The sequence below is a fragment of the Syngnathus floridae genome, chromosome 3 (genome assembly GCF_059516105.1).
Source record: "Syngnathus floridae isolate MCC-2025c chromosome 3, RoL_Sflo_1.0, whole genome shotgun sequence".
Classification (NCBI taxonomy): domain Eukaryota; kingdom Metazoa; phylum Chordata; class Actinopteri; order Syngnathiformes; family Syngnathidae; genus Syngnathus; species Syngnathus floridae.
Window position 1 is genome coordinate 6,297,966 of NC_142415.1, and position 14,306 is coordinate 6,312,271.

At 38.8% G+C, this 14,306-nt stretch overlaps 1 protein-coding gene across 4 annotated transcripts in view; it reads left to right on the forward strand.

Annotated features, from left to right (window-relative positions):
* ppip5k1a (diphosphoinositol pentakisphosphate kinase 1a) overlaps positions 1–14,306 on the forward strand; it is a 36,260-nt gene that overhangs the window by 17,383 nt on the left and 4,571 nt on the right. The window contains exons 23-28 of one of the 4 annotated variants that reach the window (XM_088371462.1): positions 1,599–1,727; positions 1,809–1,949; positions 3,188–3,281; positions 4,555–4,680; positions 6,212–6,274; positions 13,129–13,308. In XM_088371462.1, the coding sequence (XP_088227588.1) occupies positions 1,599–1,727; positions 1,809–1,949; positions 3,188–3,281; positions 4,555–4,680; positions 6,212–6,274; positions 13,129–13,308 (733 nt within the window). The remainder of the gene's footprint in view (positions 1–1,598; positions 1,728–1,808; positions 1,950–3,187; positions 3,282–4,554; positions 4,681–6,211; positions 6,275–13,128; positions 13,309–14,306) is intronic. The other 3 variants (XM_088371458.1, XM_088371459.1, XM_088371461.1) reach the window with 3 other exon arrangements.

Here is a 14,306-nt window from a genome sequence, read left to right on the forward strand (position 1 = left end):
GCCAAGTGGCCGAAAATAGCCCCCGCCGAGCGGATCGGCTGTTTATAAGCACCGCGGAGGTGGTGGCGGCGCCTCATTCGACTTCCAGTGGCCGGCGAGCTCGCGCGCCCGCCCGGCACATCCGGGAGGCCGTGCGCACGAGCCAAGTGGCCGAAAATAGCCCCCGCCGAGCGGATCGGCTGTTTATAAGCACCGCGGAGGTGGTCGCGGCGTCTCATTCGACTTCCAGCGGCCGGCGAGCTCGCGCACCCGCCCGGCACATCCGGGAGGCCGTGCGCACGAGCCAAGTGGCCGAAAATAGCCCCCGCCGAGCGGATCGGCTGTTTATAAGCACCGCGGAGGTGGTGGCGGCGCCTCATTCGACTTCCAGCGGGCCGCGCACTCGCGCACGCCGCCCGGTTCAAATTTTCTAAGTGCAACGCACAATGAGATGCATGAGAAACGGCCTTGGTTACCATCACATTTGAAGCGATGAATACGAAGTTAAATTTTATGACTCGGTGTATAAGTCGAGGTCGATTTTTTTCGGTCGATTTTGGATCGAAAAAGGTCGACCAATACACCGGCAAATACGGTAAGCAGATTTGGCAGCAAGAAGAGCATCATGATAAGAGGAGACGTGTTGTTTGAAGGTTTCAGCATGGACGGTGAGGCGGGTTCTTTTGTAGAGGCGTTTGAGTTGACGGCCAGTTTGTTTCATGGAGCGGAGTTCCGGGGTGTACCAAGGGGCAGAGTTAGTGAATGTGACAGAGGAAGTTTTCCTGGGGGCTAGGGAATCAAGGGAGTCAGAAAGGATGTTGTTGAGCTTGGTGGCAAGGTCATCAGGGGAGGAAGAAGTGGGGTCAGAGGGAAGGGCAGATGAAATGCATGGAAGCAGCAGTGGACCGAGTAGTGATGTTGGTGGAGTGGCTGGTGGTGTTGGTCAATCCTGACTGTACCCGTGCAAACAGCAAGCCCCAGTGTGTCATGTCGGCACACAGCTGAGCCACGACTGGCGAGCTCGCAGCGAGCGGGTGCTCCCCCCGAGGACGCCGGTCAAGTGGCCAGAAAGTTGGGTTGAAGCTGTTTGCCGAGCCAAGAGCGAGCAGCTACAGGATCAGAGCTGGGAGGTAGGAGGGTCCGGTGGTGGGTTGACTAGCTGGCTAGCGTAGCTCGTAATCAGAGGGAGCGGGAACAGAGAATGCGAGCAGAGCTTCCAGAGATACGCGGTGGGCAGGTGAAAAGGCGAGAAAAAATAGAAGAAGGAAAAAAAAAAAGAAAGAAAACGGGCACATTTAAAACGGGAAACACAAAACAGTCAACAATCCAGATGCCAGCGTTGCTCTAATCCGGAAGACAAAACATTCTATAAATAAATAAATAAATTCTTAACACACTTTTTCTACACTGGTATAATTCTAGGGAACATTTATTATAAGATTTTAAATTTAGTTTTGATAGATGAATTGCCAAATGTAATATACAATCATATAGGTCAATATTTAACTGTTGAAATTTTAAAATGGTATGATACAGCTCCTTTTAATCTGTGCATAATGGTAGTATTATATAATGTACCTGTAATGGCAGTATTATATATTGTACTTTATTCTTTAAAGGATCTCTCCTCAGAGGAACGCTTCCATGTGGAGCTTCACTTTAGTCCAGGGGTTAAAGGTGTTGAGGAAGAAGCGAATGCACCCACTGGCTTTGGCTTCAGGCCAGCTTCGGCAGAGGTAGCACGACAGGTACAGTGCACTCACTACTTGCAACTACAGTAGATGGTGGTCATTTGCAGATAATGTGCTCGCTTTTTGTTTCTCATTCAGAATGGACAAAAACAGACAGACCCAGGAAGCTTGGAGGACCTCTCACGCGATGAGACGGACAGAGCTGTACCGCTGTCTGAGCCTATCACCATACAGAGGAGATCACCACTTATACGAAATCATAAAACTGGATCTATGGAGGTTCGTTGTACACATATTGTGAATTATTGTTAATTGTTAATAATCACACTAGTATCCTCTGGGATTTGCTGGACGAAAAGTTGCCAGAACGGCTATTTTTCACTTCTCAACATACAAATGACAGCACAAATTGTAGTCAAGTTGTTTATTTTATCTGTGCGATATTGTAAGCAGTGAAATCTGGTGATTGATTAGAATACAATATTGACTCAGTGAGTCAGTGTTTGACCATGCAATTGGACTACACTTTTAGAGAATCACTCATATGTCTGCCCATCCTGCATTACTTTACATTTTAAATTTGGAAAATTTAGTAAACCTGAAAACTGCTCTGGAAGAGGTCAGAACCAATTGTCACTGCACTTCAAGAACCCTTGCTGACACGGGGAAATGTAGCGTTAATAGATTTTCAGTGTTTGGTGGCACGACATGGCATGACTTCTTTGAGTGACTGGCTCTTGGTCAGTCCCTCGGATCGTATTTGTCCTATTTGACTCTTGGCCAGGCCGCGGAACAGTTTGAAGTCCAATGACTACTGGGTGAGAGCATGTGGTCTTTGCTGTTCTCTGCGATGCTTGCTTTAAAAACTTTTGACATAATGAATGTATTCACCTGAGACCAAAATGTCATTAATTGCACTAAATGTGTTTCTTGGGGTGACAAATTCATCACCACCAAAAGCAGAAATATTACAGTACAGTCTTCCCTCAGTATATCGCGGTTCACCTTTTGCGGACTGGCTTTTTCTCAAATTTTTGGGGGGTAAAAATGTGTATGTGTATCATGCCCTTATTTATTTATTTCACAGGGTAGGAATGGTAAATGTCAATGGTGTGCACTTATATATTACCTTTAACAACACCATCAAAGTCTCTCATTCACCCATTCACCCAGCCATTCCGTTTGTGTTCTGATAAAGCATGCCCCCATTTTACGTAATTCCTTAAAGTGGTTGTACTACCAATTGTGAAGTGTATTATTTTATTTGTATTTTATTTATTTGTTTATTGATTTGGTCAATATAAAATAAATGAACAGAACATTACCATTCATTTCATGTAATTTTAAAGGAAAATAAAATAGAAAATGAGTATATACAGTATATCAATTTGGGTATATAACATTTTGACACACTTCTATCCCAAAATGTGTTTGTAGGCCTCCTCTGCTCAAATTTAAAGCCACCATTGGTGACAGGAATATTTCATTGAATGTCTTGAAAATTAATTTCCCTCCAGGTCCTGTCAGAGACGTCATCATCCAAAGTAGGAAGTTATCGTCTCTTCTCGTTTTGCTCTCGTCAGTCGCCTGAGATTAAACAAAGTGGGTTAGGTAAGTATCACGATGCTTTTAAGATGCATGTGTTTAGATGATGCAGGAGAGGAATCAGGTTTTTTTTTTTTTTTTTTTTGGTTGTCATTTATTTGGAAATCTTTGCTCAGGATACTACACCAATTGTTCTGAATCAACATTTACAGTGTTACACTACACTAAATCACACTATGCGTAGAGCAGTTATGAGCCTCCCGTCAGGTAAAAGAAAATTGGTGTGGCCATTCATTCACGCTGAGGAAAATATGAGAATAATGAGCAAACTTTAACAATATATAAACTTGCAAGACTTAATTAGTCTCTATATGGCATTCTGATTAAAATTGTGTTTGTAGATTATCAATTAAGCAGCAAAATCCACACGTTTTCTATCCATCTCAGGCAGTGGCCGTTTTGCCACTTGCTGTCGAAAATTACATAACAAGTGCCCGACACCTGTTTTCTGAGTTTGGTCATGTGACATTCTCTCGCAGGAATATTTGGTTGTTACATGAGCGCTGAGCAACTGTGATGTCGTTTTTAGTTGACAGCAAGTGGCAAATTGGCCGCCATCTTGGATGGATAAAAAATAGGTGCATTTTGCAAAACCATGTTTAGACTGGTGGGGCTATACAGAATATATTGACATTTTCTGGTTAGACTTCCCCTTTGAAAGTTTCAACAGGTCTGCGTCCCTGTGTAATGCTGGTTTTTGGATTGCTGTTTCTGTAAGCCCTTTTAATATCACAGGATAAAAATTACATCTATTTCATTTTTTAGGTGTCAAACATCTTCCTGAACTTCTCAAACTTGATTCTGTTTTAGCGCTTTCATGTTCAAGTCTTTTTAAAACTGAAATCTGGATTTGCATTCAGATGATTTTTGGTTGGAAGTGAGCTTGTCATGATGCCAGACACATTACCAGGACAAACAATTTGCGGATCAGTGAGCCCTTTTTTGAATCTTAAATCTTCAGATGTACACTAATTTTCAGCATTCATGCAGAAATAACCTGTAACTGGAAGTTACGGATAGATCCCTTATTTTGAAGACAATGTTTTCTTCTGTGAGCATTCAATGGTGGTTTTCTCAGCCTTGTGCAAGAAGCACAGAGAGCGGAGGGAAGACATGAGTTCAGGTAGCATGGGTTCCTCTGGTACTGTCTGCACGTTTCTCTTTTTCTATATTCTTTATTTGTCTGTGTCTTTTCTCTCTTTGTGTCGCTCTTTGGATGGTAATTTGAGTAACAGCATGTTATATGTAGTGGTGACTAACCCCCCCGCCCCCCTCGCAGGCTCTCAATGTGCCGGGCTGTTCAGCACCACTGTCCTAGGTGGGTCTTCTAGTGCCCCTAACCTGCAGGACTACGCGCGCGCACACCGCAAAAAATTCTCCACCAGCAGTCTATCCTACAAAGACGGTATGTGTTTGAGACACAGCACAGCAGAAAAAAAACAAGTGAAAATTTCATCTTTGACCTCACTATTTAATACAACATCCAGAATGAGGCCCTGTGGAGACTGTGGGCATGTTAATGTACTGTATACAGATATAAGGCTACACATGTATGAGTTAAATTTAAAAAGATTACAGCTGTAAGGATATACAATATAGTACGTGTTAAGCAAGGCAATGTTTATTATTCATGCTCATACATCAATAATTAAATGTTTCCAGTCCTGTTTTAGTCACTGCATATTAAGATCCATATCCATTTTAGTCACACAAATGTGTTTTCTCCATCATTCTTTCTCCACACCACATTGATTAGCATGTTTCATTTCAGTAGTTCATATACATGCTACTTCAAGCCCAGTTCAAAACGTTTAAAGATATAAAGAACAATAGTTGTGGCTATTGCACAATTACCTCTTATAATTTTAGATGAAGTCTCAGATCATTGTCTGTCAGATTGCGGTTTAACTCCAACACATATTTTGCAGCGAATGTTTAATTGTATAAAAATCCCATTTCACTGGTTTAAATCTAATGAAAAAGGGTAGTTGTAGTGCTGTAATGCTATTGGTGTGTTGTTGTGTGTAAATGATCTTTCAGTAGTATTTGTGTTTTCGGCAATAGAATCTGATCTCACTTTTGGAGAAAAAAATGGTCGCCTTTGTTCATCACCTGGCTCTTACACTCCAAATCCCAACATGCCGTTTTTATTTCTCTCCATGAGCCCAGCTGCACTGACTTTCTGTCTGTTCAGTGGTCAGTTAATACAGACACTTAACTTGAGGATCAGTCCATCTTCAGATAAGTGCAATCAAAACTAAAACAAAACATTTGTGCTCTAGAGTTACAGAGAAATCATACAACATTTTACTGTATATTAGCACTTATATAATGTGACTTTCTGTATTTTGGCCTAACAGGTAAAAATACTTGCCATTACCTTTCCAATCAATACTGTGTGATAATGTATAGATAATTAGAACTAAGGGCTCTATGATGCGTTTGCCTCTGCTTCAACGGTTGCGTAGCTGATATTGAAGTCTGTAATATTGTTCAGTAGGTGTCAGTGTTGTATTATATAAACATTCTTCTCGTCACTGCTGCCATCCTCATAGCACTTTCGTTCGTCTTTGTCATCCATCTTGTTGCGTCTCATTTTGAGGTTTACCAGTGGAGACATTTTAGTCTTGATCCAGTCTGAATTTTTGTTCATATATTTTATTTTATTTTATTTTTTTCATGCTAAATGCAGTAAATGGAGAGGGCCACTGAATCTAGGTAGTGTTTTTCATTGTCATTATATTAAACTGAGTACTCTTAGTGACAGCTCTTAAAGTTTGTATTTGAGGAATTAAGTTGGGCACAAATACAAGGGAAGGGAAGGTAGACCTAAATTTTTTCCATATTAGTATTTTTTACTAGCGAACTTGCTGATAACATATGATCAACAACTTACTGTGGATCCTAGTAACATTAGTGAATTTTTGTTTCCTCAGAATTGTTGTCTATGCCGGCAGTAAAACGATTTTCTGTGTCGTTTGCAAAGCATCCGACTAATGGTACGTCTGCCTCTTTCAAGTATATTATTATCTCACCTTTTGTCTTGCATGTCTTCAAACTTTTTTTTTTTTTTTTAACCTTGGTTTTTTTTCCCATATGGCCCACCAGCATTTTAGTTTTGGTTTTGTTTGTTTTCAGTTTGTTAGAGATCTATCGTTGCTCTCGCTTTTCTAACATTGAAATTCTCTTTCTAACTAGGATTTCAACTAATTCATAATTTTTGTAATGGAAATTAGATTTTTTTTAAATTATATATGGACATTCTTTCCATTTTGGTATTGCTTTATGCTGTATTTATTAAATGTCCTTTTCGAAAGATCCAACAATTCCCTGACTGGTAGATTGACTTAATTAATGCACAATATGAGTAACTTCCATTTTGATTAACTGGTGGAGCATGAGTTTTTTTAAAGCTCAGTTGCGCTTAAAGTACTGAAAATCCTTTATTACGCTCGGAACATTCACTGTCACTGCTATCAACTTGTGATTTCACCCTTTCCTCATCAGAAAAGTGCATGTTCAGCAAACGTGCTTGCATTCCATCCACACTGCATCGATTTTGTTTAAAATATATAGTGGCGACTCTGTATGTTTTCCATGGCAGTACTACAGAGTATGAAGGTTAATGACTTCAGAGGCATGTTTTTCAGAAAGATTTTGTTCAGATTCTGGTCATTGTGTATTAACGAAGCATTGAACTTTAGAGGAAGACTGACAGTTGTTTTATAATATTTTGGGACAGTTTCTTTTGGTTTTGTTCTGTTAGGGTATGTATTTGAAAATCATGGGTTTTTTTTCAATTTCTTGAATTATAGATTAAAATTCAGATTTTGTGATGAATAATGTAAAGGAATTACTAGTCATTGATTTGTTAATTTGTGTTTAGCTTTTGAACTAATCAGGATGGATAGTTTTCTAATGGCTGTCTGGATGAATAGCAACAAATTGTATGGGCAAGTTTGTGTTTGTGTGCACACTTATAATATGGTGCAATTTTTAAAATTATTTTGGTCTTTATTTTGACACCATGTTTATCTCTTTCTTCAACAGAGGAAATACATTTTTTGTTACAATACCTTCATGTACACTAAGCCTGTTTATCTGTTATAACCAAGTCATTCACAAGAGGGCTGCCAAGATAAGTCGACAAGTTATGACTACATTGACAAAATCCGTGATAATTAATTTAAAGTAGACATCATGCTTATAAATCCTTTCTTTTTACATTTTAATCATTCAGTTGTGGTCTATATAAAGTGGAACAGCAATGCTTTTGTCTAAGTTCCTCATTATCATAGGCCCTTCCTTTACCCCCGTTCTGAGTAGCGTCTGCAAGCAAGGTATTTTGGTGCGGTCTCTTTAAATGTAAGTGAGATACTTCACACCCTGCCACCTCCAGCCCTCGGTCAGACATATTTGTAGTTTGTTAGCAGAGGTAAAGTTATCTTACGGTGCACAAACATTTTTTATTGATTAAAATATGTCAACAACAGAAGACTTGTCCTTCCAACCATATACAACACAGAACAAAATAAATCCCCTCATAATATTTATGAGCGCATCCTGTAAACAAGCACTGCAGCCATGTTAAGAAGTAAGCTAATGCTAGTGAGAAGCTAACGAATGCATTTAACACATTGTGTTCCCCAAGAACAAAACAGCACCTTCAATGCAATTCATCTGATACAATTACTCAAAATACATCCAAAAAAAAGTGAAAACATACAGTGCACAGAGCTAAAATCAGCAGAAAGACTAATGCTAATATTATGAAAAGACGGACGTAATTGTTAAAAATACGTACAATTTATCAAATTGAACGGATTAAAAAATATCCTCCAAATTATTGTTATTATAAAAGTATCTGCAGCACTTGGAGTGATTAGATTAACATTTTCTACTATCCTGGATACTCCAAGTGCACAATATAATTGATATAAAAGCTAAAAAAAGTGGATTTTACAATAAATGTTTCTTTAATAGTTAATGAGTTAGTGCTTTATGTATTTATTTGGCAATTTGTTTTTCTTTTGAACCTTGTCTCCTGCTTCTCCCGCTAGCTAATCCGGGTTATCCGTATTTTAAACATAAGTATTGTGGGCAATGCAGTGCTATCGTGCTGTTTGCAAGAGTCGGAGGTTGGGGCACGTTTCACCAAAAATACTGCATACAATGCAAACCTGCCTTTCATAGCAGCATGAAGGCAATGCTCGATGCCTGATTTCTTTTCTGACATAGGGACAGTCGTGTCTGTAAGATAGCTGTATTTAGCATCTGCTAAATGTCAAAATAATGAAAGACTTTCTTCTTAGACAATGTCTTAGTACCGTATTTTAAAGACGCTCCTCTGCAGTAAGTACCAGTCAGAAAAATGCATCCTGAAGAAGAAAAAAACCTACCTGTCTGTGTCATACGTTGGGCAGAAATTTATTTCACAAAAACCAAGACCAAGAACTGTAGGAATTTCATCCAACCGGATCTTGTGTCTTGCTAACTACGGAAAAGTTTTTCTTTTTAGTTTAAAGTAGCTTTAACAAGAAACCTGCAGTGCATTGTGGCCACTAATAGAATCCTGGTCAGTTACTGCGACTTCTGTTGCTGTAAATCAGGTTTGTCTTTAAGTTTCAAAGCTTGTTTCCATAAAGACAATTATCTTGCCTTGCTAAGAGTTGGGCTGTGACTCTAGTCTTCATAGGACTTGTCACTCCATCCTTGGGTGACAAGCCTAAAAACAGCCGATTGGGTCAGGAAACCTTCAAGATGACGTTTGACTCGACCATGGCTGCATTTCATTTGTATTTGGTACCATTGCCTTTTGGCAGGAATTATCGCCTGATTCTCCTGACTGAACTGGTCTAACAGAACCAGGTTTGTGAGGCTACAAGGCTAGCTCATTCTTTTCAGGTCTGCCCATAATTTTTTTTAATAGGCCTGAGATCAGATCTTTTAGATGACCCTGCCGGGAATATCGACTTTGTTCTCCTTACTCCACTTTGTAACCAGTTTAGTAGTATGCTTCATCTCATTGTGAATTTGGAACAGTAATTTGTGCCCAACCTTGGACTTACTGGCTGATGTCTTGAGATGTTGCTTCAGTATTTCTACATAATGTTATTTCCTCATGATGCCATCTATTTTGCAAAGTGCACCAGTACCTCCAACAACAAACCACCACCTCAACATGATGCTGCCACCCCTATATTTCACTGTTGGGACAGTATTCTCAGGATTGGCCGATAGGGGGAACTCACAATTCAATTCAATTGATTAAAGTGCATTAACATGAATATCATAACACTGCTGGACACATTAAAGACAATGAAACTTCATAGTTTTGTAAACAAGAACAGCGTACTGCTTTATTCTCTGTGATACTCTGTGCCCTCGGTGACCCAAAGGGAAACAACTCCGCAGTAGTGATCGTTGGCTGACTTAAAACACTGTACAGTTTTTCATTGAAGTGCATTAACACTAAAACTGGACACATTAAAGTAAATGAAAATTGATAGTTTTGTAAACAAGAACAGCGTACTTCTTTGTGATTCTGAAACGCCAGTCAAACTTGCATCACACACATTTAGTTTCACTCCCTTCACTTTTGCTACAGCATTAGTATACGATGTGGGGATGCTGTGAAGTGTGATTGGGTAGCTCACAACTGTAGTGATCGTTGGCTGACTTGGTTTGTCTTTATTATAACCTTCGTGGTGTTCACCATGAGAGCAAACAAGATGGCTTTGTAGATTCATAGTGGTGCTGTTACGGCTTGGAAAACAGTTCTTGCAGATTGTATATTTTTTATCCAGTGTTTGTCAGTCAAGCTGAAGAGTCTCCACACTTTTGGGTCAAATCCTGCAGGTGGGTCTTTGCATCCTTTCTTTTTTGCAGGCCTCTGCTTCTGCCTATTTCACCCAATTTATGGTATTAGCGCCCCCGCAACAAGAACGAGCGATTAAGTATTGACGGTGACAACGGGTTAAATGTCTTTTACGCAATTATGTGCGTTGCGTTAGTGTGTTGTCATAAAATATCGATATTTCCTGTCAGTGTATCAGTTATTTATTCCAACTGAGATTGCAACAATATATTGCAATATCTATTTTTTCCCCCACCCTTATTGCACGTGCTATCATTTAGAAGGAATTCTGATTCATCGTCGTGCACACAGTTACGCGGGCTGGTGATTTTGCATCTATAAAGTATAAACATTCCTATGCATTTATTTGAATTTGAATGAAGTACATTGTTTTAAACCACACTAACACAAATGTTTTAACCTTTCTCCTGTTGCCTCTGAATCTCAAAATGATTGCACTCATAAAATAATTGTAACCTGTGATTGAGCTCTTCCCGACAGAACAACAAAAGTGCATGTTTGGAGGAGTTTTTATACCTCCCTCATCTTGTGATCAGGTTCGTGTCAGTGCCAAGTTAATCGTCAAAGTTCAGTGATTTTGATACCTAATGTTATGAAGCTGATATTTTTGTTTAGCACGTGTATTGGCTTAGCAGCTTGAGCTTCTTCTAACTGTTTGTTAGTTGTGAATATTTGATGACATTTTCATTATTATTATGACTGACATTTTAAAAACATTTTGATTATTATTATGATTATTTATAAGTCACATGGAATATATAATAATAATAATAATAATATCAAAAGAATTGGTTCAGGAACAGTTGTTTCCTTCGTCCAATATTCGACCATCTTCTCTAATGTCAAATAGCTGCAATCAGTCTAACATTAGCAACGTCTGATGGAAAAAGTTACCTGCTCTCAAAATAGTTTTGGTTGCATGACAGACAAGCAATTACTGCTTTTATGGCAAGTCACACCACATAAACGTCTTAAATTTCCTTCCTAGCATTTATAACTGGTTTTCATGTTCTCCCGGTACTGAGGCTTCCTCTGAAAACATGTATGTGAGATTAATTGAAGGCTGTAGAATTCCCAGGTTAGTGAGAGTAGTTATTCCCTGCAATCGACTCGCTACCCTATGTCAGCTGACCCATGACCCCATTGAGAACAAGTGGCGTAGGTAATGAATAATGCTGCACATTCTAAAGTCAAGACCAAAAAGAAGTTGACTGGTGTGAAAAACGCGAACATTAAAACATCTCCTTTAACCAGTGCAGTGGTGGACAGAAATGAATGCTTGTGCCTCTGAGGTGAGTCACTATTAAGACTGAATCCAGCTGATGTGTTAACTCAACCTAATTTCTATTACACCTTATACATGTGCAAGTCAAAGTGATACAGATAAAAATAAAAATAAATAAATCAATTTAACAATGTAAAAGCAACCCATAAAACCTGACAACAAGGACCCAAACTCACCACCACCAAATTCCTGCCAAACAAATCCCTCACACCCACCCAACCTCGTGACCCCTTACCCACCCAAAACGGTACTGATAAACCATTTGAAAATACATAGGTATACAATATATACATTCATTTAGGAAAAAAAAAAGCTTTTATAATGAGGCAGCGAGAACAAGTGACTAGAATGAGGATTTTTTGTGTACCACTGTCAACTGTGCATTAGTCAAAAGAAATGTTTTTCTTTTTTTTTTCCCTAGCGAATCAGCCTTTTGAAGGTTTTTAAGTTTGACTTGCGCAATGCAAATTTTACCATGTGTTTTAATTTATAGCTACAATGATTCAGGAAAACTGCCATGTAACCCTTAATTCATATATAGTACTAAATATATGACTGTTACATTTTACATTATAGTATATTGTTATGAAAACTTGGTGTGCTACAGAAAAAACAAGGACAGATTTGGATTCAGATCAAAAAATAAATCTACGAAGGTTTACTTACACCTCTGATTTTCAAACGTATAATATGTATAATAATAATAATAAAAAAAATAAAACTTTGTTGACCAGTGTTATTGTCCACAACAATATTGTATTGAGCAGCCAGACAGACATGTGTACAGTAATCCCTCGTTTATCGCGCACAATTGGTTCCAAAAACCACCCGCGATAAGTGAAATCCGCAAAGTACGGTCACCAACGAGAAGTACTGGGCAGGCTAACGAGTTAGCGGAAAGATGCTAATAACGCGATCGTGCTAACACGCGAAAACGGACTTCTAAAGGAATGTAAATGAACATTTGGAGCTATACTACATTGTCCTAAAGGTTAGACACATGTTTCCGCGATTTAGAAGTTTTATTTTGACTTTTAAATGTTTTTTTTAATTTGGAAAAAAAATCTGCGATGTAGTGAAGGCACGATAAACGAAGGTTAGACACATGTTTCCGCAATTTAGAAGTGCTATTTTGACTTTTAAATGTTTTTTTTAATTTGGAAAAAAAATCTGCGATGTAGTGAAGCCACGATAAACGAAGCGCGAAGTAGCGAGGGATCACTACCACTTTTCCATGTTGAAAATAAGTTTAAATTTTGGTCATCACAAAGCTTTACTCGTTGCAAATTACCCATACCCTGATGTGGTGGCAAAAACAACAAAAAAAGCAAAAATGGTAGTAATCCTTTGATATGCTCACTGTGTTGCAGTCCCACAAGATTTGCCGCTCATGTTAAAGTTGTACTTCCACACAATGACCAATAGCTTTTTTTTGTTTCTGAACTGCTTTAAAATGGAATGTTCAGTAGAATTACCATTACTTTAAAACAACTGCAGAATTGGGGCTTCTATGACTTGACATCTACATACAGACAAACTTTGTAAATGTCGCTCTCTTATTTTCCCTTCATCTACTGCAGTGTCTTCTTGCCGTCTCATCTTTCAGCCTTGCAATCTATCATCCCATGTCTTTGGTATTGTTGGTCTTCTGTTCCTTTGTGTCCATCCTCGCTCTCCCTGTTCTTCTCCAGAGCCATTGGAAGAGCACCATGTGGCCCAGTTGTTGAGTCGGTTCTCCTCAGAACTCAGTCTGGGCTGCCACCTCTCTCTCGACGGTGCACTCACCCATCATCTCCACCAGTGCTCCTACCACCTCCGCCTCTTCCGAAACTGGCTTATCTCTGGCCAGGACCCCATAGAGTACCTTCATGGTTAGACCCTGGCCCGCCCTAGATGCCCATTCTATGCCTCGTCCAACCACTGCAAACGGTGCAGTCTTGGACTGTGCTTGGCCTGTGGTGGACTCGTGTTTTGCCACTTGATGTTGATGCATGCTTGCCTGTTTCTGTGGCTATGCAGACTGCAAGCTGGCTTGGTGCAAATAAAGCTACCTATTTCCTTCCCCACCCTGGTAAATTGAAGGCAGATTGTCTGCCTCTACTAATTGATTAGATACAAAGATCATAATCTTACCAAAAATATTGGGGGTTTTTAAGATGATATGAATCAAATAATATTTTTAATTATATTTTTTGTAATTTTGCATATTTAAATAATACATTTACTACAGGTACAAGACAAGCTATTAGAACTGGAATGCCAGTGATATTGGTAGAAGTAGTAGAATCTACAGCGTATAAATATTTCCATCAATAAATAAACATCTAACAACTTACATCTTTGTAATGTCCTTATCAGCTTACCAACACAACATGCCAATACCTGTCATCTTGTGGATCTTTTTTTTTTAATTCCTGACTTACTGACTAAAACACATTTTACTCTTATGCAATATTCCTAAATTAAAATGTGTTGAAATTAGCTTTATTCATTCTTATGTTTATATAGAACTAAGTGTATTATATAAATATAATATGACAAGTTTGTAAATGCGTTCCACGCCACTCACAAAAAGTTAGGGCTAGGTATTTGGTTTTCAAGTGAAATTTTGAGATGAACCTGAGATGCACTGCAACATTTATAGTTGAACTCAATTTGATCTTGTGTAAAATTTTGACTTTCCAACTGTTCAAAGTTTCAGTATTTTTTGTTCAATTTGCTGTTTTTTAACAAGGACCTGAATGGCAAAATTCACAACTATTTTTTTAATTGCCAAGGACATGCCTTTTCCAGTTTCTCTTGCTCTGTTGCAACCTGAGGATGACACTGTGACTCTCGAGGCTCAGTCGACAATTCACTCTGAGAAGAT